At 41.6% G+C, this 24,892-nt stretch overlaps 1 protein-coding gene across 10 annotated transcripts in view; it reads left to right on the plus strand.

Moving 5' to 3' along the window:
- The window catches only part of SEMA6D (semaphorin 6D), a 209,300-nt gene extending 185,525 nt beyond the window's left edge, over positions 1-23,775 (plus strand). For 5 of the 10 annotated variants that reach the window (XM_030955304.1, XM_030955305.1, XM_030955301.1 and 2 more), the window contains 18 exons: positions 8,656-8,797; positions 9,179-9,290; positions 9,894-9,954; positions 10,068-10,130; positions 10,217-10,318; positions 10,539-10,629; positions 10,907-11,026; positions 11,473-11,561; positions 12,307-12,524; positions 12,633-12,764; positions 12,956-13,111; positions 13,193-13,366; positions 14,085-14,225; positions 14,325-14,402; positions 15,193-15,284; positions 15,629-15,685; positions 17,497-17,664; positions 19,759-23,775. In XM_030955304.1, coding sequence (XP_030811164.1) covers positions 8,689-8,797; positions 9,179-9,290; positions 9,894-9,954; positions 10,068-10,130; positions 10,217-10,318; positions 10,539-10,629; positions 10,907-11,026; positions 11,473-11,561; positions 12,307-12,524; positions 12,633-12,764; positions 12,956-13,111; positions 13,193-13,366; positions 14,085-14,225; positions 14,325-14,402; positions 15,193-15,284; positions 15,629-15,685; positions 17,497-17,664; positions 19,759-21,062 — 3,267 coding nt within the window. In that variant the 5' untranslated portion in view covers positions 8,656-8,688 and the 3' untranslated portion in view covers positions 21,063-23,775. The remainder of the gene's footprint in view (positions 1-8,655; positions 8,798-9,178; positions 9,291-9,893; positions 9,955-10,067; positions 10,131-10,216; positions 10,319-10,538; positions 10,630-10,906; positions 11,027-11,472; positions 11,562-12,306; positions 12,525-12,632; positions 12,765-12,955; positions 13,112-13,192; positions 13,367-14,084; positions 14,226-14,324; positions 14,403-15,192; positions 15,285-15,628; positions 15,686-17,496; positions 17,665-19,758) is intronic. The other 5 variants (XM_030955302.1, XM_030955307.1, XM_030955308.1 and 2 more) reach the window with 5 other exon arrangements.
- Positions 23,776-24,892: the final 1,117 nt, after the last annotated feature.

The following is a 24,892-nucleotide window of genomic DNA, read 5'->3' on the forward strand; positions in this document are numbered from 1 at the left end:
TATTACGGTAAATAAAAGCAGCAGTTTAAACAATTACTCCAAATCCTGAGAAGACTTTGAGATAAAGAAAAAAGGAAAAAAAACTAAAACCAAAACCAAAACTCTCTATTTACTGTAAGCCTGGGAAAGACATTTCATAACACATCCTTTTACTGGCATAGTTAATCTTTAATCCTAACAAGATAATAGTAATTGTTAACTTCGAGCTCAAGGTTCCTCCAGGTTTTCATGCCTGTGTTTTGTGCATGTAATTGATGGTGCCCAGGAAAGGGGCAGAGCACATGCTTTGCATATACAAATAGATAACTGGGTGGCCGGCTACCAGATTTGTCCATGCAGAAAAGGCAAGGCTAGTTAAAAGCACGTTGTTCCCCAGTCTGTGTAGGCTGTATTCCTGCAGGCAGGGCTGGCTGACTGTTCCAGCCCCGAGAATGGCATTCAGAGAATACCAGCACAGTGTTTAAGATCTCTCACGTGCCTCTTGCCAGTGGAGTCCTCTCCTGTCTCTCCCTTTGCGTTTTCCGCAGCCATTTACCTTCTCTCTGAAGTGAGAGCAGTGACATGCAGCAGCCTTTCCCCAGCAGCAGAAACTCAAGCCAGCAATGCTCCAGCAAGGCACAGTGATGAGATGCTGGAGGGATGTTTGTAGCAGGGGAGAGGGGTGGGTGGAAAGAAGTGATGCTTTCTGGAGTGAGGTTGACAGCAACATTGTCTGAGGCACAGCCTGTTGAACAGCAGATGTGCCCTTTCCAGAGTGCAAATCCCTTTTTTCTCCATCTGCCCTGCTTGTTGGTGCATATTCCTTCCCTCAAACCTCCCTTCCATTTCAAAACATCCCATTCACTTCATACAGTAGCCAAACCCTGACCCCCTGGGCTCCAGCCAGGACTCAAATGGGCAGCACTTATCTCAGGATCGGGCTGCAGCCCTGCTCAGGGGAAGGCTGCTTAGACTGCTTTGGCTGCTTTCTGCAGGGCTGGGACACAGCAGGCCCGGGGTGCTGCCAGCAACTCCCTTGGCTGTGGCGTCAGCTGGACTTGTGCAAGTTGTGCCTGAGACCTTTGTTATGTCCTCACCTGCAAGTACTGGTTTATTCCTGTCTCAGAGTTACCTTATCAGATGATGCCTAATCATGCTGAAATGAGTGGCAGTTTTGCTATGTAAATCATGATCTGCAGGCTTCCAGGAAGAACACTGACTTCTTTAACTTACAGCACTGACCCACACTTGCAGCCAACCCTCCTAGAGGGAGGAAAAGTGATACTTTGGTCAGGTTTTAGGCTTTTGTTTCAGGCCAAGGGGGGTAGTTTGGGTGTTACTGAACCTACATCCAAGCCTGTGTGTACTTCAAGAGATAATTAGATCTTTGCCATTATGGTTTAAGGGTTCTCCCTAGTTTTCAGGGTAAAAGTATTTTGGTCTAAAACGCATTAATCAAAAGCATCAGACACCTCTGACACAGTTGGGAACTGGAGGTGCTCAGGACTTCACCCTGATGAGCCACAGCTGCTCTCCCCAGCAGGGTGGCTTTGCTTTTCTGGGGTTGGGGTCAGGGCAGGGGTAGGAGTTCCTGCTGCCCATGGCCAGGAATTAATGGAGGATCAGTGCCCAAAGTATGGAACAAAGGTCACTGTACTGACATTCTCTGCACCGATCCATGGACACCTCCACAAATAACTTTAGTATATCCTAGGGCACTCTCAGCTGGGCATGAACAGCTTGAATTAATGAAATGCAGGTGTGCTAAACGGGTGGCTCCAGAGCACTGCTGAAGTTAAAGCACCTTGCATGCACTCCATCACTGATAGCCCTGCCCTGGCAAGCTTGCAAGGAAAGCATGTCCTGCAGGAGCTTTGCAAAACAGTACGGCTTTGACCATAGATGTGAGCTGAAATCCAAGGTTGGTTTCAGGTGCAGGACTGTAAGAGAAGGTAGTTAAGATTCAGTCTCAAAAATTAACTTAAAATAACCATAATTGAGGCAATCACACTTTGCTTGGCATTTTATTTCCTTTCCTGCTGAAACTATCTGGCGTTCAAGTAAATTTCTGATCACAGGAGAATTTAGCCCTCAAAGTGCTTCTAATCAAACACTAAACACTTGCATCATTAAAAGTCACCCCAGCCATTTTGCAAGTTTTGTCAACTCGTTCTAGAGCAAGAGGAGTGCGCTTGCTGCCACGTTCAAAGCCTGCAAACAACTGAAGTGTAGCTGGCAGTGCCATAAGCCAATTAAGATGAAAGCTGTGATACTCACTGGTAGGGTTTCATCACTTTAATATTAAACTATCTTTTTTTACTTAGGCATAGATCAAGAGGTGTTAATGCAGAATCCTTAAAAGAAGTCAAGTATTATCTTAAAATAACAGACCTGTTATTTGCACTTTCATGCTCAATTAATATCTCAGCTCTAAATATCCTAATTTTTTTTCCTCAGAGCTGCAGACTTTAAAGTTGTTATAAAAAGTAAGGATGGCTGCATACTGCAAGTTTACATTTGGGTGTATGTTTATAGGACAGAAAGAGTTGTTATTTCCTATTCATTCATACAAAATCATGCCTCGTGTTCCTGAAAGGGACTGCAAGAATTAAGTACCTTTCTTTCATTATAGCCACAAATATTTTCCTGTGTTATTTGATAATTAGCTGAAATAATTTGTCACCAAATCCCACAACATGGATTTATCACATCATAGAGAGTCTCTGAGATTTGAATGTACTGTAAACCTCTGTGTCAGGCATTGCCTTCAGGAACTTTATTGAAGTCAGCCTTCATTAGGAGAAACACATACTGAAATGACATTAAAAGAATTATAAAGAAAATCACACTTGCATTGATGCTGGCTGTTGCATCCCTGTTTTGGGAGGACTTACCACGCTATAATGCAATCGCATCATTGGAAAACCTATGTATAGATATGACCTAAAATGGGAATCTAATCCCCTGCCTTTCCTATCAGAAATACTGATACAGATTTTTAAGGCAAATGTTGCATTCTATGTGGAACACTTTCTGGCTTGTAAGCAAATGACTCATCATACACATTTCACACAGTAAGACATTGAAAAAAAAGACCAAGACCAAAAAATAGAGATAGGAAAAATAATTGTTGGCTCCCCCTCTAGAGTTTGAAACAGCAGACCCTGGGCCATGCTGGTCTTATATTTTGACTCAGATGGTACAAAAAGGCTCCATTTTTCTATTTTGATTACTAAAACACACTTTTGCCTGGTTCCCCCAGTGCATGGCTCTGCTCTGGAGTTATTTTATTCCAGTCACAGCAGGGATGAGGTGCTATTCTGGGTGGATGTTCTGGTGCATCTGTGGTTGCCAATGTGTACATTTCTACAAGTCTAGGATGGCCCTGAAGGCAGCCTGTACCACCTTCATGTATTTTCTTCTGAACATTTTGTCTTCAGAAAGGATTGACCTGGTTGACAAACTGAAATTGAGCAGCACTCCCTTTCTGCGCTCACTGGTGAGCTGTGTTCTCTCTGCAGCTGGCTCAAGCTGAACCTCTCCCACCTGACAGCAGTTACCATCAGCAAGTAAACTCAGGTGCAAATCCTTAGCCCCCCTAAGCAGAGTCACTGCCAGCAGGCTTTTACCTTCATGAAGCCCAGAACTTGAACCATGCCCTTTTCAGGTAGTGGTTTTTAACTGCTGTAGACCATAAGTGATTTGTACATCAAAAGATAATCCCTGATAATCCCTGAGGCTGCAGTAAACAAGATTTTTATCCTTTCTGCACTAGTCCTTTGCATCCAAAATAAAGGGGAGAGGTGCTAAACACAAGTGAGTTTCCATTCAGCCTTTATTTGGGTGCAGGTGGAATCTGTGACTTGCTCTAGCCTGGCCAATAGATCTTTGTTGCTTGAGTGTTCTTCTGGTTGAAGAGCTTCAAGGCACTGCTTTGGCCAAGGGCTCAGTGCCTGAAGCCACTGTCCAAGGCTGCCCTGAGCCCCTCAGCAGGGCTTGTTTCAGTGGAAGTTGCTGGGTTTTGCACAAGATCAGCTTCGCTCTGCATCAGGGACTCAGTCTCAGCTGTAGGCCCTGAGAAACTTGTTGAACATCTGTGAACAAGCAGCAGTAGAAAAATTTTTGTTTTGGCTTAACTTTTTTTATTAGGGTGGTTTCATGCTCAAGATTTCAGAAGGTACCATCTGACAAAGACACTAGTCAGTGCCTTTGCACTAATTAGCGCCCTCAGGGAGCCATTTGCATGCAGGAAGAAACAGAGGACAGCAGGGATTTCCTGATTTGTCCGAGTCCAGTCAGCTGGGATTGTGGGAAACCACATCAACATAAATTGACTAGACTCAGCATATTAGTAATCAATTCTGCCTGTCCCCCCTCAACATTATGGCCAACTTGTACTTCCAAGCACAGAGGGGATCCTTGGTCTCACCTAATAGCCTGGGTCTGGTGGAGCAGGAAGGTGATGCAGTCATTTAGTCAGCTTTTATTTTTGCAACCCTTTCCTCCATTCCTTGCCAAACTCTGCACACTTTTAGGATGTATCTTTTGTTCTGACCTGTCTTGAACCTGAGCCTGCATTTGCTGTACTGCACTCCTGTCTGTGCTTAGCATTTTGGGAAGCATTTATCGTGTTAAGATTTTTAAGGGTTTTATTTTTTTTTTTCAGTAAGTAGAAAATATTGCATCAGTCTGGTTTGGAGCCATTTTATATTTTGCTTCTCCCCAGCAGGCTGAATGTCCTTTCCCTTCCCCCTTCTCTTTTACGTGGCAGTGCACGGAAAGATGATTGATGGAGCGTCACCAGCACATTGTCAAAGGCTGGAATAGATTAATGGGCAAGAAACACCAGCCTGTTCCCCTTCGTGTGTGATTGTTTGAAGGCAGGCTCATATTTTAACAGGAATTATATCCTGCTTCTCTGGATTCCCCCAATCAGGAATTGAAGGATGGGATTTCTATCTGAGATTGAAAGGTGGCAGCCACAAAGAGCCAGTTTATTACTTGGGACAACTGCCTGCCTCCCATCTGACCAACAGCATCTCCCTGAGGCCTGTCTCAGGCAGGTTGCTCGCCTCCTTAACAAGGTGGATTTTTGCCACCAGTTAACATTTACACCTCTAGTTCCTTCTCCTTGCAGACACAACTCATTATGGCACAGGCCACGCGGCCAGAGGAGCTCTGATCTGTAACCCCATTTTCACCTGAGGGACACTGCTCAGTGTGCCCATGCTGCAGGGAAGGAGCACATCTGACCCCAAGCAGCTCAGAACCTTTGAAAAAGCTTTTTTGGTGCTTGGCCTGGGCCACAAAGTCAGCCTTGATCTGTGCCTCAATTCCCCAGCTGCAAAACAAGGATAGCAATATGGTAATTTCCAAACATTGCACTTGCCATGGATTGTTTTCTAGCAGAAATGCTAGGAATGCAATTTATAAGAGAAATTAATCAAAGACTGGGCTGAATCCTGGCAGGGGAAAATAATCAAACCCAGAGTATGAATGTTTTCTACATTTTCCTGAAGGTAGACATTGCCAGCGTTTCGTAATCAGCTCTTTCGGGCCTAACAGATATTTCAGCTTTGTTATTTCTAGTCCCCAGTAGTGGCCTCCGCTAAAAGGTTTGAATGTGGCAGGAATTACATCTTTCACACCAGTCTGTCTGTGTCTACCAGAAGGCTACACCTGGCTGTCATAAACCCCTGCTCCAAGGGCAAGATGGAGCCCATTTTTCTGATTATCCAGGAAACAGCTGTTCTTCCCAGTTTATTCTCTCTTCAGTGGTTCTCATCTCGAGCCGGTGTCCAACCAGATAAAAGCTGCATTTAAGAACCTCTTGAAGCAGGTGAATTTTCTTTTCATATGTAGCTGGAAAGCAGAACTACTGTTAATATTCTTTTAGTAATTTTACAAGCAAAATAATAAAGAAATCTGTACTTGTTGCCTGGCTGGTGAGAAGTGATTACCTGTGGTTTGCTGATCCAGTGCAGCTCTCTGGCTGCTTTCCTGTCTTGTGACCAAGGTCTGTGCTTCATGTCAGTATTTTCTTTGATAGAGATTTGCAAAAGATGATGTTTAGTTAGAAAAGATTGCTGAACATAACTATTCCTGCCTTGTGTGTTCTCAGGGTTCATCTCTGGAGTATCCTGAGATGTTTGAGGGTTTTTTGGGGAATGTGAATTTGTTTCTGCTCTGGATGCAGCCTCTGGGGAAACACATCCTCTGGATTTACATTTACAAAACTGTGCATTCTTTTAGTGAGTTTGATACCCTGCCTGAAATTTGAATCTGTTTGAGAGAACTGATACTTTGTTTACCTGGCATTTCAGTTGTTTTGCTTTTGTGACAGTTTGCTGCATATTGGCCATGATAATCATGACCTAAAAACAAGTTGCCCTGTGACAATTGTGACCTAAAAACAAATATAAATTGCCCTTTTTTCTGCAGCCATTTCCTGGAGTCCAGAAGTCAGTATCTGCCTCTGTAAGGCAGGTTACATGGAAGATTTGTAGTTGTCACCCCAGTCTGTTCTTCCCAGATGGAACACTGGAAGGGAAAAGAAACTTCCTGTTACATGCCCCTGCTTGGCACAGGTGGAACTTGTACAGTTTGCAAGTTGTGTGCAGTTTGAAGCTGGGCCAGGGTCTCTTTGAGTCATGATGTGGGCCACAAGCAGCCTCATCTTCGATGCTGACTGCAGCCTACATGTCTGGGAGAGCTTCTTGCTCTTTGGCAATTTGTATTCATTTGTTCTCCAAGAAAACAAGGCTTCAGGGAAGACTTTTACTAAGCACCTTATAGATGTTACTGTGCACCAACTCAAGATGCAGTTTATGTGTCTCCCCTTTCTCTTTCTCTGCCAAAGGAGTGGGCTGGGTCTTTGGAGCCTGCTTTTCCTTACAAAAAGCCCCCCCCAAAAAAAGATTGTGTAAGCATTAATGATTTGTTATTGTGTCTGGGAGCCACAGTGCTGCAGGACTTTGCTCTAATGGTGCTTTCACAAGAAAGAACTAATTTGACTAACTTTATTAATTCCAGTTTGTTTTAAGTTTGCTCATTAGCAATTTAACGCAAGATGCTTCAGCTGAAGAGGCCATGTCAGGACAGGGAAGAGCAGAGGGAAAGTGCCAGGAATCATTAGTGTTTATTAACCACTGCACTCATCAATCTTGACTAAGAGCACAGCCCATTCGTTCTGGACTGGTGGACTGAGATACAGAAATATCATTAACAGTGAAAATGCTTCTTTCCAGGTCAGTCTGTAATGGGCAGGCATCCAGACAACACCCCCACCCCATCCCCAAATGTTCCCAGCCATTCAGCTGGTCTCCTCACAGTGCAGCCCAAACTGACAGCTCAGCAGCCTCTGGAAGGAGGAAGCCCTGCCCCTAGCCAGCCATAGTATCAATTAACAAATACAGCATTTTCGTCCCCCATAAGCATTACTGAAAGGTTAAGTGTTGTTATGAAGGGGTTTTTTAATTGCTTTTCAAATTATTAAATGATTAATACTTTTGTGCTTTGCTGGATCAGGTCTGGCACTTTGTGTTGGCAACATATTCTTCTTACTGAAAGTCTTGAAACATTAAAATGGAAAGGTTTCTCTTTTTTTTTTTCTGTTTAGACAAAGCATTTAATAACCAATTTCAGCAACTGCAAGGCACTGAGCTGATGACTCAGAGCTCTGACCTGTGAGTCGGGGCTGAATGAATGCCTCCAAAAGGTTGGAGGAGGGAATAATACTACATTTGCCAGGTTTCTAATGAGAAATATGACTCCTGCCCAGTCCACTTGCAGTCATTAAGGATCACATTTCACTTTGAGATGTGTTTTCTTGCATCCTACCCAAATTGCAACTTGAGTAGTTACATTCTGCTCACTGAAATATCCCTGTGGTTTAATTGAAGAAGTTATGTTTCCCTTCCCCTCTTAAAAGCTTTGTTGTCTAACGTTGTGGTGTTGTCATGATCTGTGCTGTCTGATCTGCAGAGCACACACACACAACCCCCAGGTGAAAGCCTCTGAAGCCTTTGGCAGTAGGAGATAGAATGAGGGGGAAAGTGGCATCTTGGGAAGGTGGTTCAGCACTGCATCCCCATTTGAGTCTCTTGCCACCCTTGGGAAGTGTGTGACAACGCTGTCACACTGCAGGGGCAGCATTATGCATTTACTTTGCACATGTGTAAGTCACTGCACAAGGCAGAGCATCAGGTGCCTGCTCCTGGGCATCAGGTCTGTGACAATGGGCACGTTGAACTGAGCACTGAGATGGCACAGCCTGGAAACAAGCAATGACATTAAATCACAGCATGGATGTTCAGACAGATTGTGTGTGTCATGATGTTTTGTGGATGAGATTTAGGTACTTTATGGGAAAAGGGTGTGTGTTGGATGACATTTGGTGATTGAGGGGATGGAAAGAGATTGCAGTTTAATTAAAATTCTAATCCCAAGTTTGACAATATTTCTTGCCAGGTCAGCAGCCTGTATGTTCTGTTTCCGATTCTGTGAATTAAATGGGCTGACAGTCGTCATTTCTTCGGAAATGCCTGTGAATCCAGCTAAGAATTAGCAACCATCAATGGTTCAGAGCAGCTTCGAGCAGGGCTGTGTCACACAGCAGTTTCCCCCAGTGTCCCATGCTGCCACAGCCTCACCGCTGTGTCCCTGTCCTGTCCACAGGTAGTTGAGCAGTGCTGTCACCTGTCCCCAGCCATGAGGCTCCCCGTGCTCTGTGCCTTGGTGACACTGCTGAACCTGTCCCCCTGCCGGGCCGTCAGCTTCCCCGAAGACGAGGACCCCATCAATGTCGTGGACTACCACTGTAAGTAATCTGCATAAAGTGCTGATAAACATCAGGGAAAAAGTTCTAGTGTTGATTTTATTTTTTTTTTTCCTTGCTCCCCACCATGGGAAATTAAAAAAAAATCTGATTCCTTTCAAATTGAAATGTGTTTACTGGCTTTGTATCTTTAATAGAACACTTAATCATTTTCTTAAAAAAGCAATCAGAAATACAGCAATAATTTCAGGAAAAAGAACATTTGCTGACATTAGCCATCTTTTCCTCATTTATATTCAAGACATTACTCAAGGAATTTAGTTTAAACCCTTCTACACCTAGTATATACAGCTAATCAATGCCATATATTGATTCTTTAGCTCTATAATCCTGAGTGATGGTGTAGCCCATTTTTACTTGCAGATTCAAGGCAATATCCAGTATTTAGAGGACGCCCTTCAGGCAATGAATCTCAGCACAGACTGGACTTCCAACTAATGTTGAAAATTCGAGACACACTTTATATCACTGGCAGGTAATTTTCCTTCACTCAGTTCATTAGATTAAAATTCTTTTCTCTTCTGGTTTTGCATTTATGTATAAAATTCATTTAGAAAAATGTGCAGAATATGATAAAAATTAGAATTGGGGCAGAATTTCCCAGAGAAATATACCGTATCTATGGCCAGTGCATGAAAATTGGATTTGAAGGCTGCAGTTACTGTAGTTAAGCTTAAACCAATGATCAAATGCTCTTTTCCCTCTTTTATATTACTGCCCTGCCTGATAAAAACCTCTCCTGATCATTTTAAACTTGGACTGACACGTCAGGGCTGTAGGAAGTGATGATAACACACTTACATATTTACAGCCCGGGTTAGTCCTCGGCAGAATGGGCAGACAGGGATGGACAGCTGGACACTGCAGGTGCTATCTCAGGACCACAGCAATAAAAATCAAAGCCAGCCCATGTTACACATGAACAACCTTCTTCCATTTACATTAAATGTATTAAATGTATACTTCTATTTCGTAGAAGTTGCTGGTCTAACATAACATTCTGAAAATGGATTTAGCTTATCAAATAAAGAGGCACAGAATTAATTAATTTACTGCTGTCTTTTTACTCTGCAAACAGGGACCAGGTTTACACTGTAAACTTAAATGAAGTTCCAAAATCAGAAGTTATCCCAAGCAAGGTGAGTAGATGCCTGCTGGAAAGGGAGAGGTGTTTTCTTTCGTTTTAATGGGTTGTTTTAAGAATTTGCTGTGGCAAAGAATTCAAATGTTCCTTTCTGGTCTACTTTAACAGAAATTAACATGGAGATCAAAGCAGCAGGACAGAGAGAACTGTGCTATGAAAGGCAAACACAAAGTAAGTTTAGCACATTATAGAAAAATGACACTAGTATTTATTACATACATGGAGTTTGTGATTAATACATCTTACTCTCTTTTCAGGATGAATGCCATAACTTCATTAAAGTCTTTGTTCCAAGAAATGATGAGATGGTGTTTGTCTGTGGAACAAATGCATTTAACCCTATGTGCAGATACTATCGGGTAAGAGTACTGAAGATTTCATTAATCTCTTACTGGTTTTGCTTGCACTGGTTATGCCATAGCCAATACATCCAGTGTGCCTGGAGAGTGCTTCAAGGTGAAATAAAAACAGACAGAAGCCAATGTGCTGAATTAAGTTTTGTGGAAAGACAATGTTTTGCTTTTGTGCCAGTGCACAAAATAGAAATGACACTATCACCCATTTCTTTTTCTTCTCTAGTTGAATACATTAGAGTATGATGGGGAGGAAATTAGTGGTTTGGCAAGATGCCCATTTGATGCCAGACAAACCAATGTCGCCCTCTTTGCTGGTAAGAACTTTTACTTGTAATGAGTCTAAATGATTAATGACACCAAAGGAGACAGAGAGCTTTTAAAGCAAGCACAGGAAAGTTAAAGGTGTCATGGTGCCCCTGCTCTTAAATTTTTTTAAGGGCCTACAAAGGATTAGAAGCTGACCTGTTAATAAATAGGTTACAGCAGTCTGGGGAAGTGTGACAGTAAAGAAATGGGGAAAAATACAGGCTAGTCAGAATTCTCTAGACTACTAAAGGCCTCTTAATACCATGTTTTCAACTTCCATTTTAGATGGAAAATTGTATTCGGCAACAGTAGCAGATTTCCTGGCAAGTGATGCTGTTATTTATCGCAGCATGGGGGATGGATCTGCCTTAAGAACAATAAAGTATGACTCCAAATGGATAAAAGGTAATTTGGGGTGTGTTTTCCCATCCACATGGCAAATGTAATTTTAGTGGCACAGAAGGTCAGGTTATACACAGTCAGCCTGGTTTACACATATGCTACAACGTCAGCATGTATGAGGCTTTCAGAATTTTAAAAAGGTGCATAATGAAAAAAAACCAGACAAAATTTTTGTTAAATCCTTCAACAAATGAATTTGTAGTAACAAAATACTTCAGTTGTAATACAATTTCTGTGGGGCCTTGTTACAGTCCATTAGCCAATGCTAAAGACTTCAAGTTCATTTAAACTCCAGTGCACCTGTATATGGACATCCTGAAGTACCTGGAAGACTGGAGCTCACCTTGGCTGGTGTGGACCTGGGCAGGAGCTGCCAAGTCTCACAGTGTCACTGTCGTGTGCCCATTGAGCAGTTCTTTGAAGTAACTTCTCCTTGCTCTTTCTTACAGAGCCACACTTCCTCCATGCCATAGAATATGGGAACTATGTTTATTTCTTCTTCCGAGAAATTGCTGTAGAGCACAACACTTTAGGCAAGGTCAGTATCGGCACCGTGAGCGTTGAGTCACAGCAGAAGGAGCTCATCCTAAAACAGCATCAGGAACCAGCACAGTTCATAATATGAAGGAGGAACTAGGACAAAGCTTGCACAGTTTTACCATGGTTATAATTTACAGGGAGGGGAGAAAAAAAGAAGTAGAGCAATGCATTCTTCAACCAAAAAGCTGTTTCTGTTCTCACTGTTAGTGAGCTCGCTACAGGTGTCTTTCAATGTGCTGTTGCCTTAGTGCTGCTGTTGCCTTAACTCTTGTGCCAAGTACTGGAAAAGCTGAGGGTGTTTTCATGCTTATTAAAGAAACAAAAGAAAACAACACAAAAGGAGAGCTTCAAAGAAGTTTCTCTAATGTCCCTGGATATTGAATAATTCAGTCATGCCAGTACAGAGTAGAATACTCATGCCTCACCATGGAAGGATATTCTACAATCAATTATTAAATCTCTTACACATGGTTAATTAAAGTCTTTAAATCTCACTAACAATATGATTTTGAAGGTGAAAAGGGTGGGAGCAAACTGTGGAGATGCATTTGCTTGGTGATACATTAAGATGCCTGTGTACTACGAGCTGAACAGCATTTGCTTTCATCTTCTCTGTGCAGATAAATGGCAGCTTCCTGTTAACAACATTATCTTGGTGTTTTATTAAGAACTCACAAACAACCACTGTTTCCCTTGCATCTCTCAAGCCTCTCTCCCTTTTTCCTTCTTTTTTCCTTTCACAGGCTGTGTATTCCCGTGTGGCACGCATCTGTAAAAATGACATGGGGGGCTCCCAAAGGGTCCTGGAGAAGCACTGGACATCATTTCTGAAAGCTCGGCTCAACTGCTCAGTTCCTGGGGATTCATTCTTCTACTTTGATGTTCTGCAGTCTATCACAGACATCATAGAAATCAATGGAGTGCCCACTGTTGTGGGTGTATTCACCACACAGCTCAACAGGTAAGAGATGAGCAACCTTTCATCAAAGGCAGATCTTGGGTTCTCTCTTACATTGAGATTGGTGCCATTGTAATCTGAGTTCTTGAAACCATTTTTCGAATTTTACAGCATCCCTGGTTCAGCAGTGTGTGCTTTCAGCATGGATGACATTGAGAAAGTCTTCAAAGGGAGATTTAAAGAACAAAAGACTCCTGACTCTGTTTGGACAGCTGTACCTGAAGACAAAGTACCAAAGCCAAGGTAAAAGGTTCTTACGATGTCATAACATTGTCCCTGTAAAGAGCTACCTTAAATCAGCTGCACTCTGAGTGCCTTGCTGGGTAAAACCCAAAGCAGAGCTTGATGCTTCAGCCATAAGGATGCTCATTAACTGTCTGCCTTCTCTCATTAACTAAAATATCAAGAGGAAAACAATATTGTTCTCATTTCAGACCTGGCTGCTGTGCAAAACATGGCCTAGCAGAGGCTTACAAAACCTCCATTGATTTCCCAGACGAAACGCTCTCCTTCATCAAATCTCATCCATTGATGGACTCAGCTGTTCCCTCAGTCACTGAGGAGCCCTGGTTTACCAAAACACGTGTCAGGTATGACAGTTCAAAAGTAACACCTGTGAAAAGGAAAACAAGACAACTTGCTGTTAATGATGTGCCTTCTGGTCTTGCTAGATACAGATTGACAGCAATTGCTGTAGACCACGCTGCTGGACCCTACCAGAACTACACAGTCATATTTGTTGGCTCTGAAGCAGGAGTAGTACTTAAAATCTTGGCAAAGACCAGGCCTTTTTCTTTGAATGACAGCATATTACTGGAAGAGATTGAAGCATATAATCATGCAAAGTAAGTATTACCAGAACATGTAAGCTCTTCATCTAGTCCTTGGAACCCAGCTAAAAAAGATTATGGTAAACTAGCTCATTATCACCAACATCACCACTTGTTTGTCATTTCATCATGTTCCTCATGTTGAATAACCTGAAAGTATTTGGTCACTTGCCATTTTGCATGGGTTGAATGAACAATCTAATTCCACTCCAGTGACGTCAGTGACATGGTCTAACTCTCCCGCAAATACTTCTGAAACGTCAGAAGTCTTTGGTGATGTTAAAAAGAAATTATCTGTGCTTATCTTGAGGGTTGCTCAAGAGTGGCTGATGGTGTATAACCTATATCTGATCATTTTAAAATTGTTTATTTTTTGGCACAAAGAATTTGGGAGTGGAAACATTCCAATTTAACTCTAGAGCCATCCAATACAGGACTCCTCTTCTGCTCTCTCATGATACTTATGCTAACTGAGAGAACAAAGAAAATGGATTTGGATTTTTTTTTCCTACATAGTTCAGCAAACGTCTCACCTAGCTGTTAGCAGGAGCCAGAAGCCAGCATTTGATAACTCAGAGGTTTGTTTAGCAATGATTCAGCACAGAGTCATAGGTTACATTTATGTATGTGAGAAGTTTCTGTTCAGTAGCTACACAGACAATAAATAAAATGTTTACTGCACAAAGTACTACAGTCACTAAAGCAGTGGCCTGCCCTTGTTTTTGCTGACCAGGTGTAATGCAGAAAGCGAGGAGGACAGAAGAGTCATTTCCCTCCAGCTGGACAGAGACCACCATGCTCTGTTCGTGGCATTCTCCAGCTGCGTCGTTAGAATTCCCTTGAGTCGGTGTGAGCGTCACGGGTCATGTAAAAAGTATGGCTCCCTTCCTGACCCCCCCCTAAAGCAAGGGCGCCAACATTTCTTTAGAAGGAAGTAAAAAATGCATGATTTTCGGGGTTTTTCTCTTGCAAGGGCATGTATTGCTTCACGGGACCCGTACTGTGGCTGGTTAGACCATGAGGCGTGTGGAAGAGTGACACCAGGCATGCTGTAAGTACTCCTTCTCAAGTTAGCCCAGCATCTCTAAATATACTTTACACGAGCTCATGCCCTGTGCTCTTCCCTTGCACACAGTTACTAAATCTCTGGTTTTTTAAAGATTTTTTTCCCAGTGGATTGTATCTGTAAGAGAACTGAATGCTAAGTCTGGCCTAATTCTGGAATCTCTGGGTAAAGACTTGCATTCAGTGGGAGTTTTAGATGTGTAGGAGGACAGGCAGACCTGTAGGAAGAGCAGTTGGAAGCAGGAAGGCAAGAAATTGCAGCATGCAAACCTGAGCAGCTCCAAGAGGACAGGACACAGTATCCCCTCCCAGGCGTGCTCGTGGTCAGGGCACAGGCAATTGCAAATATGAAAGCACAGGATTCACAGTGGGAAGAGCAAGGCTGTGCCTCCGCAGTGGAGCTGGGGTGTTATATATGCATACCAAAGGCATTTTGCACAAATCAAGTCTGTAATGTATGGTGCACTAGCAGCTGTATCTTAAAAGGAGGCCTTTGTAGCAGGCCAGTGCAAACTTTAACTGGTATAATTGGATGGTTGTATCTAAACCCAAGAGCATGCCCAGTGGAGAAGACATGATGTAGTTGTTAAAAAATGGGATTGTTTTTCTTCTGTTTCCTGGCATAAGCACACAGAGATAGTTTTAAAGCCGGACTATCCTGTACATTTTGTACAATCCTTTGGGCCATACACTGGCTGTTGTGTATGTTTTCATCTGCTGCTTCCAGGAAAAAAAAAAATCTCCATTTGTATCCTTACTAATACTGTTAATTGCAGGTTCTCTTTGTTTGTTTCATACAACCACAGCACTGGAGGATACGTCCAAGATGTCGAATACGGCAACACGGCACAGCTTGGGGACTGCCATGGTAAGGCACAGTCACTGCTGCTCCTGTGGAATGTCTCACCATAGTCTGTGGCCACACCTCACTGTGGATGTTAAATTTCTGATGAGCTTTTCAGTAACATGATGAACACATCACCTGGTGTTACTGTGAATGTTCACAAAGCTGAGCTTTTTAGTCCTGGGTGGCAGTGTTTTTCTCTTTCCTTCACCAGTTTACAGCTATTTGGGGTCTACAGCAAAGTATTGAAGAATTTATTTTTTGTAACCAGTGATATTTTAGTTTTTATTTTCCATTACTCAGGTTTGAGATCTTTTGCTTTCTTTTTGTTACTTTTTACTGATTACTTGTTCCTTTAATTCTTTTAGAAATTTTGCCTACTACAGCTACACCAGATTACAAAATATTTGGCGACCCAACATCTGGTTAGTTTTTTTTAATTTTTTTGAATTAATGACCTTTACTTTCCTTCAGTTCAGCATTTTCAGCCCTTTTTTCCTTCCTTTTGCACAGTTGGCAATCCTCCATTTTTGTGCTTTTACATGTTCCCACTGATGGTAAAGATAGTCAGACTCTTCTCACTCAGCACTTCACCCTGTGTAGCCGCATGTTAACAGCTCATTATTTATTGAGACATCTTTTATTAAAGAGCCTGATTAACATAGATGACATCTTCACTGCACGAAGTCCACTAAGCTTTACTCTTGATCCCCAGCCATGCGTTTGTGAATGCCCCTCTTGGTCATCTCTAGTAGATGAATGGCAGAACTTCATCATCTTCCTCCTTACCTCTCCTTTTCTCTTTTCCTTCTTTCCCAGCAAGCTTTTTGCACAAATACACATTTTCTAAAATGTGTATTTCTTTATTTTTGAAATGCTTTAAGTAGCTTATGCTAATGGAAAAAAATTTAACATCACAAACTATGTAGCTGAATGAGAAATTGTGTAGACAAAAGTGGCTGCAAAAAAATGTTGTGCGTTGTTGTCAGATGGACTTTTGCATCCTTTTCTCCTCCTGTGATTTTTCTGATAAGGTGTTCACGACCAGCCCCTGGTGTTCAGGGACACCCAGTGCTCCTCTGTTGAACTCAAGAGCAGAACCTGTGTTGACTTCAACAGGAGCAAGACTCAGGCCTTACTTTCCAGTCTTTGCTTTTGGAACTTGGGCCTTTGCTTTCAAACCAAGGGCACATTTCTGACTGACAAATAGGACAATAATCTATTTGTATGTTAAATTTGTAAGAGTGCCACAAGCACATTATTGGTGGTTTGATTTCTGACATTTTCACTTCTGTAACTTGACAAGAAGTAACGTTTGAGATAAATATTTTCCAGATCTATTTACCCACAATGCAAGTTAGAGACTCACTTAAGGAAACAAAACAAAACAAAACTGTCACACAGAAATGCTGCCTGGCTTTATGAGTGCTTATCAACTGAATTTTCAAAGTGGTATTTTATGACACAGATACAATTGAACCTTATTTTTAAGTCCTGAATGAGTGTGCTTTTGAAGTACATTTCTCAAGTCTGATCTCAAGCCATAGACTTTCCTGCCTAAACCAACTGGGACAGTGAACACAAAATACTCAAGGGTGCAAATGAGACTGGACTGTAAACCCAATTTTATGAGTTTCCTCTTCTGTGCATTTTCACGTAGGCTGTGGTGGGTCTGTTCAGCAAACATATTACAGAGGAGCCAGAATCTCTGCAGGATTGTTCCTTAGGAACCATTACAAAATAGGGGTTAAAAACATTCCTTTTATCCCTACCTGCAGAAATGGCTCATTCAGCAGTTCCTGGTATACCATAATAGCAGTAATGGAGCTGATCTGGTTTCTCAGGCATAACCTGTCATGAGTGTGCATCGTTCCAAGTAACTTCTTTTTTTTTTTGATGTTTAAAAGGCAGCCAAGTATGTTGTCTCCAGTGAGGAATATAGCAATTAAGTAGACTAAGTTGTTCTTTTCACCCCCACAGTTGCTTGCTTTAACTTTTGCACTGCTTTCACAGTTGACTTCTCTGGCTTTTTGGCTAGCAGCTGTTGAAGTGTAAATGTACTATTTTCATACTTCCAGTTTTGAAGTAATTGATTTTAATCAGCCATCTGTACTTCTGCAGAGTGTAGGGGGGGGTCACATTTTGCTCTGACATGTAACTCCCATAAAATACTGTGTCCAGCTATAGCTTAGATGTGCCATGAAACACATTAATAAAAATCTGTTTGCCACCACAGACATGGAGTTCTCTTCAGCTTCCATTACCACAATGGCAAGTATCCCAGTTATATCACCCAAAGTGATTGGTTCCTGGAAACCTAAAGTGACTGGCTCTCGGAAATTTGTAGTTCAAGATGACCCAAACACTTCTGATTATTCTGATCCATTATCAGGTGTCCCAAAGGGTAAGGCCTTACCAGGGAATACATTGCAGCTGAATGGAAACCTGATAGTCTCAACATTGTCTAAGGCTTAAGTTAAATGTAAGAGCTATGATTGTTGGGCTCTATTTTACACCCATTTCCTGTGAATATGCAGACGGTGCAATCATGTTTTTCATACCTACTTATCCCATGGACAAGTGCTGCTTAGAGCTTATAATGGGAAACACAGATTGTAAGCTTAGTTTTTTTAATCCTAGAGTGGTCCAAAACTCCCTTTGAAATCAATGGCAGTTCTGGATACATTAAAAAATTACCTTCTGCACCTCCGTTTATTGTTTTCAATCTTAAACTGTTTAAGCAGTAACTTAAACACTGGCTTAGACTGTTAGTCCTCATGAATGGTTGCTTATGTTTTGGGTTTTTTTCATTTGGGTTGGGGGTGGTGGCAAAACAGAACACAAAGCAGAGCTCCATGAGACATCTGTTTGTTAAATGGGGCATATCCCAACCTCTGCGTGCCTGGAACGTGGTCCTGAACAAGAGTCAGAGTAGGAAACTGCTGAATTTTTATCCTCTGGATATGAGCATCAGTTTAGAGATGATCTCAGTACATACTGAGACATCCAGAGGTTTTAAGCTGAACACAAGAAACCTAATCTGCCTGTAGTTCATCTTTCTTTAGCCATTCCTCCAGCTAAGTGAGCCTTTGATTAGGTTCTTATGGAAACTGAGACTTTAATTCAATAGGACTACTGCAGTCAACCACAGGATTGAGAAGCTTCCAATCCCCTAACCAAAATTTAACACAGGTCTCTCCCAGTGCACAGCACAACAAGGTGACAGACATGTTTGCACAATTCTGTACTTACTGAAAAAATCTCACCAGCCAAAAACCATTTCTGTTTTATTACCATTCACAAAACATATCAGGTTTCCTATCAGCCATTATGGCCGTGCATTTGTCATTTTAATTTGTTGCAGTTATTTTCTGTTTTGCTTTAAGTTTTTATAATCATCTGCTCTTGGTTCTGAATCACATTTTGTGTCATAGCTATTAGTGAACTTTATTCATGTTTTCCTTCTGCTTCTGCACAGTGCCATTAAAACCTGTAACCCTGAACATTAACAATATTCAAAGGCCTTGCCTCTAACAAAAAGTGACTCTGTTCCTTCCCTCTTGCTCTTTCATTTTAACATCTCTTGGGATAGCAACAAAATTACTTTCATTAAAAACTAACATTGTCTTAGCTGCAAGATGTCTGTGGTTGCTTTAAAAAATCTAAAAAAAAAAAAATCAAAGGGAGCTTGTTAATACCCAAATAAAAAAAATTAATCAAATATTCAATTTCTTGGTCTAAGCTAAAAGTTTTAACATTCTCTAATAATTTAACCTAAGTTGTTTTTATAATGTTATGCAAGTATTATGTTCGTTATTGGTAAAAAATAAAAATCAGTGCTCTAAAACAGAATCACATTATCTATCTTCATACTTGGACATGTATAATGAGTGCAGGTGTGCCACTCCAGGACTAGCAGCCTGGGAGTGGAGTAGTTTGCAAGTTTTCTACTGTATTCTGTTAGTGTGGCTGTAACAATGCAGTATATATGTTATACATTTTTACACAACATTTGCATAATCCTGTCTCTCCTTTGATACTGATTTATGAGTTGGGCAGGAAAGTGAGAGAGAAATCCATCCATGAGTTATTAATTGCTGTCTGGCCCAGTAGGACCTTCTAACCTCAATTTTCCAGCAGAAATCATTAATGTTAATAACATAAGGCCCCTATTTGTGAGCCTTAAAGGAAATTTGGGGACAGGCTAAACAAAACATAATATAAGGAGAGAACCTGCGACAAGCATTCCTCATTATCAGAGAAAATGGACAGTCTTCATTTAGCCTTGTCAGTGCACACACAGTCATTTTATAATTTTTATAAAATTATCTGCATTCACCAGTGGAGTAGATTGCAGGATCCTACTGAGTTACGCCAACACCACATCCAGAGCACGTAAAACACTTAATAGACACTTCCATGAGTAAGGGTGCCATCTTCTGAAATATGTCAGTATGAAATACCTGTGGATTTATGATATCCTGCCTGTCTTTTGCAGGTGTGAGGTGGGAAGTACAATCAGGAGAGTCCAACCAAATGGTGCATATGAATGTCCTAATCACTTGTGTCTTTGCTGCGTTTGTCCTGGGAGCCTTTATTGCGGGAGTGGCCGTTTACTGTTACCGGGATATATTTGTGCGGAAATCCAGGAAAATACACAAAGATGCAGAATCGGCTCAGTCCTGCACTGACTCCAGCGGGAGCTTTGCCAAACTGAATGGGCTGTTTGACAGCCCTGTCAAGGAGTATCAGCAGAACATTGATTCACCCAAACTGTACACAAACCTGCTGACCAGCAGGAAGGAGTTGCCTCCAAACGGCGATACCAAGTCCATGATGATGGACCACAGGGGACAGCCTCCAGAATTAGCTGCACTTCCAACTCCAGAATCTACTCCAGTTCTCCAACAAAAGACTCTGCAGGCTATGAAGAGTCAGTCGGACAAAGTGCACGGTAACCTCAACGCTTCACGAAAGGAAACTCCCCTAAAAAGCCCTCAGTTTTTTCCTTCTAGTCCTCCACCCCACTCTCCTCTAAGTCATGGACATATTCCCAGTGCTATTGTTCTTCCCAATGCTACCCATGACTACAACACATCTTTCTCAAATTCTAATGCGCACAAGGCGGACAAAAAGATGCAACATATTGATCATCCACTTACAAAATCATCCAGCAAAAGAGACCACAGGAGATCTGTTGATTCCAGGAACACCCTGAATGATTTTCTGAAACACTTAAATGAAACTACTAATAATCCCAAAGCAATTATGGGAGATATTCAAGTGGCCCACCAGACTTTAATGCTGGATCCAATGGGCAATATGTCTGAGATCCCACCTAAGGTTCCCAACAGGGAGGCGTCTTTATACTCTCCTCCATCGACTCTGCCGAGAAACAGTCCCACAAAACGAGTGGATGTTCCCACCACTCCTGGAGTACCAATGACCTCTTTGGAAAGGCAGAGGGGTTATCACAAAAATTCTTCACAGAGGCACTCAATATCTGCCCTTCCTAAAAACTTGAACTCACCAAATGGTGTTTTGTTATCCAGACAGCCAAGTATTAATCGTGGGGGGTACATGGCTCCCACGGCAGGCACTAAGATGGACTACATGCAAGGGACGCCTGTCAGCGTTCACCTCCAGCCTTCCCTGTCCAGGCAAAGCAGCTACACGAGCAATGGCACCCTGCCTCGCACGGGAATAAAGAGGACACCCTCCCTAAAACCCGACGTGCCACCAAAACCCTCATTCGTCCCTCAGACAACACCAGTCAGACCACTGAACAAATACAGCTACTAGGACATGTCTGTGCTGACATGAGTGTGGCACTGACCTGTACAGGTTCTGAAATGATGTTGTGGTAGACACGTAAGGCAGAGACTTGCTTGTTACTAAGGAGAACAAAGTGGCCAAAGAAGCTGTCTTTACTTGAGCAACATCTGTGTCTTGCCACATTGTAGCTGTAGCAAGACTTCCTGTACTTGCTACAAGCAAACACAAAAAAAACAAAGGAAAGTGCTGGTCATTACATTTCTTTTGTTTGGAGCTAAGGAGACATGTAGCACAATGGGGTGGGGGCTACGTTACTGTTCTAAATAGCTAAACAACAGTTGTTGGAAAAAAATCAGTAAGCAAATACTTGAAAAATGGGTTCCATGTTAGACTGCCATTAAGTGTGGTCATTCCCATTAAATGTGAACATTTTACTATGTATGCATTCACCTTGCCTCTTGCACAAATGTCAGAAAATGGTAATGTCTCAATGAATAGCTGGGTTAATAATCAATTTGCTGGAATTAAGTCTCTGGCCCAACTGTAGCATTATTTTTTTCTCTCCATGTATGTGGCATTTTGTTTTTGCCACAGATAAAGCTGTGCGTGTGTGTGGATGTGTGTGTGTACTGTACACACTAGGATGTACTTAGATTCCCATTGCATCTTCTATGCTATGGAATTGTTTACATTGAGCATGACTGAACAAACAGATGACTCTGCCTTCTGCAGCCCGCTGGGCTCAGCTGGAGCCAGCTACGGATGAACTGCGCATCTCTGACAGCCTTCCGAGGGGAACGCCTGGATGAAAGAGCCACCCAGTCAAAGAGTGCTGATATGGTTAATTCTTCATAACTCTGTTATGCTGCTATTGATTCAGAGCTGTGCATTTCAAATCTAGTGTTTTGGGCTGGAACGGGGGAGTTCTGCTGTGTTTCCACAGTGCCTCCATCCAATACCTGGCCACTGTGAACTTGAGCCCCTGTACTTCTCACTGAGGGCAGCTAATTGTCAGTTCACTTGGCAAATGCCGGTGTAACTGGAGAAGGTCACGTTTTTGTTGCATTTAATAACGCCCTACACGCTGATAGACTCTTGTCAATAAAAAAGGAGAAACATTAATTGGCCTGGCAGAAGCAGCCTGTGAAAACTCAACAGTAGTGCAATCAATTTGTTTTTGTTGTGTAAAGTAAGGTTTGTTTTTTTCCAAAGTCATGCAGGTAATGACAATATTCTGTAAATATTATGTGTGAGTTTACCTGAATCTGTGCATTTTGTGCCTTATTCATGCAAATGATAAAAGTACTAAAAAAAAAATTAAATCTGTCAAGTGTTCTCACTATAGCACATATCTCCCGAGTGCCAGTTGTAAAACCTCTCAACAGCACCCAAAAAAAAAAAGATAAAACACAAGAATAATTAATGGTAACTAAAGGCAGCCTACAATCCAAGAAGACAGCAGCATTAAATCACCTTACCATGATAAACATTCCACTCCAGCTCTCTGAAGGATCAAACAGTTATAATGTGAAATCAAATGAGGTTTCTAGGGTAATGGAACACCTGCTAAAGTTGTGTAAGCTATTTAGTAGGGTTTACAGTATCCACTTGCAGCTGATGTTCAACACAGATGGCTATTTTAGCTTGCAAACTACACACTACCACATTGTTTATTGAACATAACTATAGAAATAACCATGGCAGAGGAATATTCATGAATTAGTGGGACAAATAGCTGCAACGGGTTTCAGAGACGGTGAAGATTTATATTCTGTGTTCAAAGGGGAGAAAAGGTTAGTCACTAAAAACTGGATCTCTGTTACAGAACAAAGAATAAAGGATAGAAGTAGTCATTTTGTTTTCTTGTAAGGCTGTAAGGGACATTTATTTCCTGAGACCTCTGGATCCAAAAATCAATGATCTTTCTTCCTAAACACTTCTGTCTTGCAACTAAAACACTACAGATTAATAACTATTAAAATGTGTTCAGTTGTCAGAAGACACAAACTGATCCGAATTCACTTTACAAATATTAATACAGACTTGTGTGACCCGGAAGATAAATGTATGTGAACCCTGATAACCTCCTGTAACATTGTGCTGCCTTGTAGATGGTAATGTGAGTTCTCTCAGTATTTATGTTGAAATTTCTAACATTCAACCTAGTCCTTATTCTGTTAATTTAATAATAAAAGATGCTTTATCCATTTGTGCAAAGGTAAACGCAGATTGTATCTTTTTTAATGGTACGGCATAAAAAAAGTAACCCTTAAATGAAGCTGCTCTATTACTATAGAGTACTTTAACATGTATAGATATCTTGTAAACTTGTATTGTGGATGTGTAAATAATATGTTCTTTGGGTTTTTAACACCGCATGTAAAGTCAAAATAAAATATTCCCATGTACTGCATGTGTAATTTCATTACTGGTGCACATGTGCTGTGGGATTACTGTGGGGGAAATCTCTCTTTGCCTGCAGTAGCTCTGCAAGGAGGGCGTGGAGCCCTTGGCTGCTCCCTGGCCTGCAGGACTTGCAGAGGCTGGGGTGACACACCAGGGTCCTGTGTGTCCTCTTCAGCCACTCTGAGCTCTGTGTCCCTGGGGCAGTCAGGGTCTGTCAGTGACTTTCGGCCTCCTGAGGTAAATACAAAAATCAGAGTAGCCAGCATGAGGTGATAGAGCTCAGTACAGAGTCGAGGCTGCCCACACAACACCACCACCATGCACTGAAGTTGATCCCTGGGGCTCCATGCAGGTTCCAGCTGGGCTCTAGTTCCCGCAAACCTTTCTTATTAAGGTCAAAAAAATACCAATTTTGTGCAAATAGAGTACAGTTCTGAAAGGAGGTAGTGTGTTCCTTCTGCAATGTAGATTACAAAAGACAGCACTAATTCCTGGCCAAATTAATTGCTGACTCACGTAGCAGGACATTCCTAAATACTTATTAATGCTTAATAATTGAAACTCACATTTCAGGCAGACAGCTAAAGCCCAACAAAAAAATAGATGCTGTATATTTAGTATGTGCCAACATCCCCCACAATTTTAAAATAATCAAGGTAATTTAGTATCAGAAAACAAATATAACATTCTTTTAATTAAAAGTTAATTTTAGATAGTGGATAAAAACGATTTTTTACAAGATTATGCTGTCAAGGTATTAATCATTTGAAATTGCTGTGCATGTTATAACATATAATGGCACCTAGTTGTATCTTACATAAAAAAATCTGAAGGAAAAAGAAATATGGTGCTTTTAAAGTTCCAAAGCTATAATGGCTCAATATATATTTTCTAGAACCAAAGAAAAATTTTTATTTTTTTATTAGCATGGGGTTTTCTTCATTGGCTGTGTTTATATATGAAATGAAGCATCAAACACATACAGCTCTCACAACATGCTGCTTTCCCTCTTTAAAATTAGCTATGCCTTTGGCACCAGTGTCAGCCAGGGTGGCTAAAGGCTTTCCCTCTGGAGGGGCTGTACCTGCCTGAGTCATCTTCAGCCAGGCATTAAAGGTCATTGTGAGAAAATGACAAATAGCTGGTTTTGTGCATCTGCAGCACAAATCCTGGGATAATTTTTGGTCAGAAAATGCCTCTATTTTATCTAAAATATGTCAAGTGACTATTTTCTGGGGTCCTTTGGTTTGGTCTGTATTGAACCAGCCTTCCCTTAACCAGTGATGTCCTGGCTGGATGTGTGTAGCCAGACCATCATCTCCCAGCATGCTCTGTCGGGCTACATGGTGCATGCAAACACCATGTTTTATTAATTTATTTTTATTTTTAAATACCTGGAAATAAATATTAAGAATTTGTTAGAAAAAAAAGTAAGAGAAAACTTTCTCTTT

Source organism: Camarhynchus parvulus, chromosome 10 (genome assembly GCF_901933205.1).
Source record: "Camarhynchus parvulus chromosome 10, STF_HiC, whole genome shotgun sequence".
In the NCBI taxonomy this organism is placed as follows: Eukaryota; Metazoa; Chordata; class Aves; order Passeriformes; family Thraupidae; genus Camarhynchus; species Camarhynchus parvulus.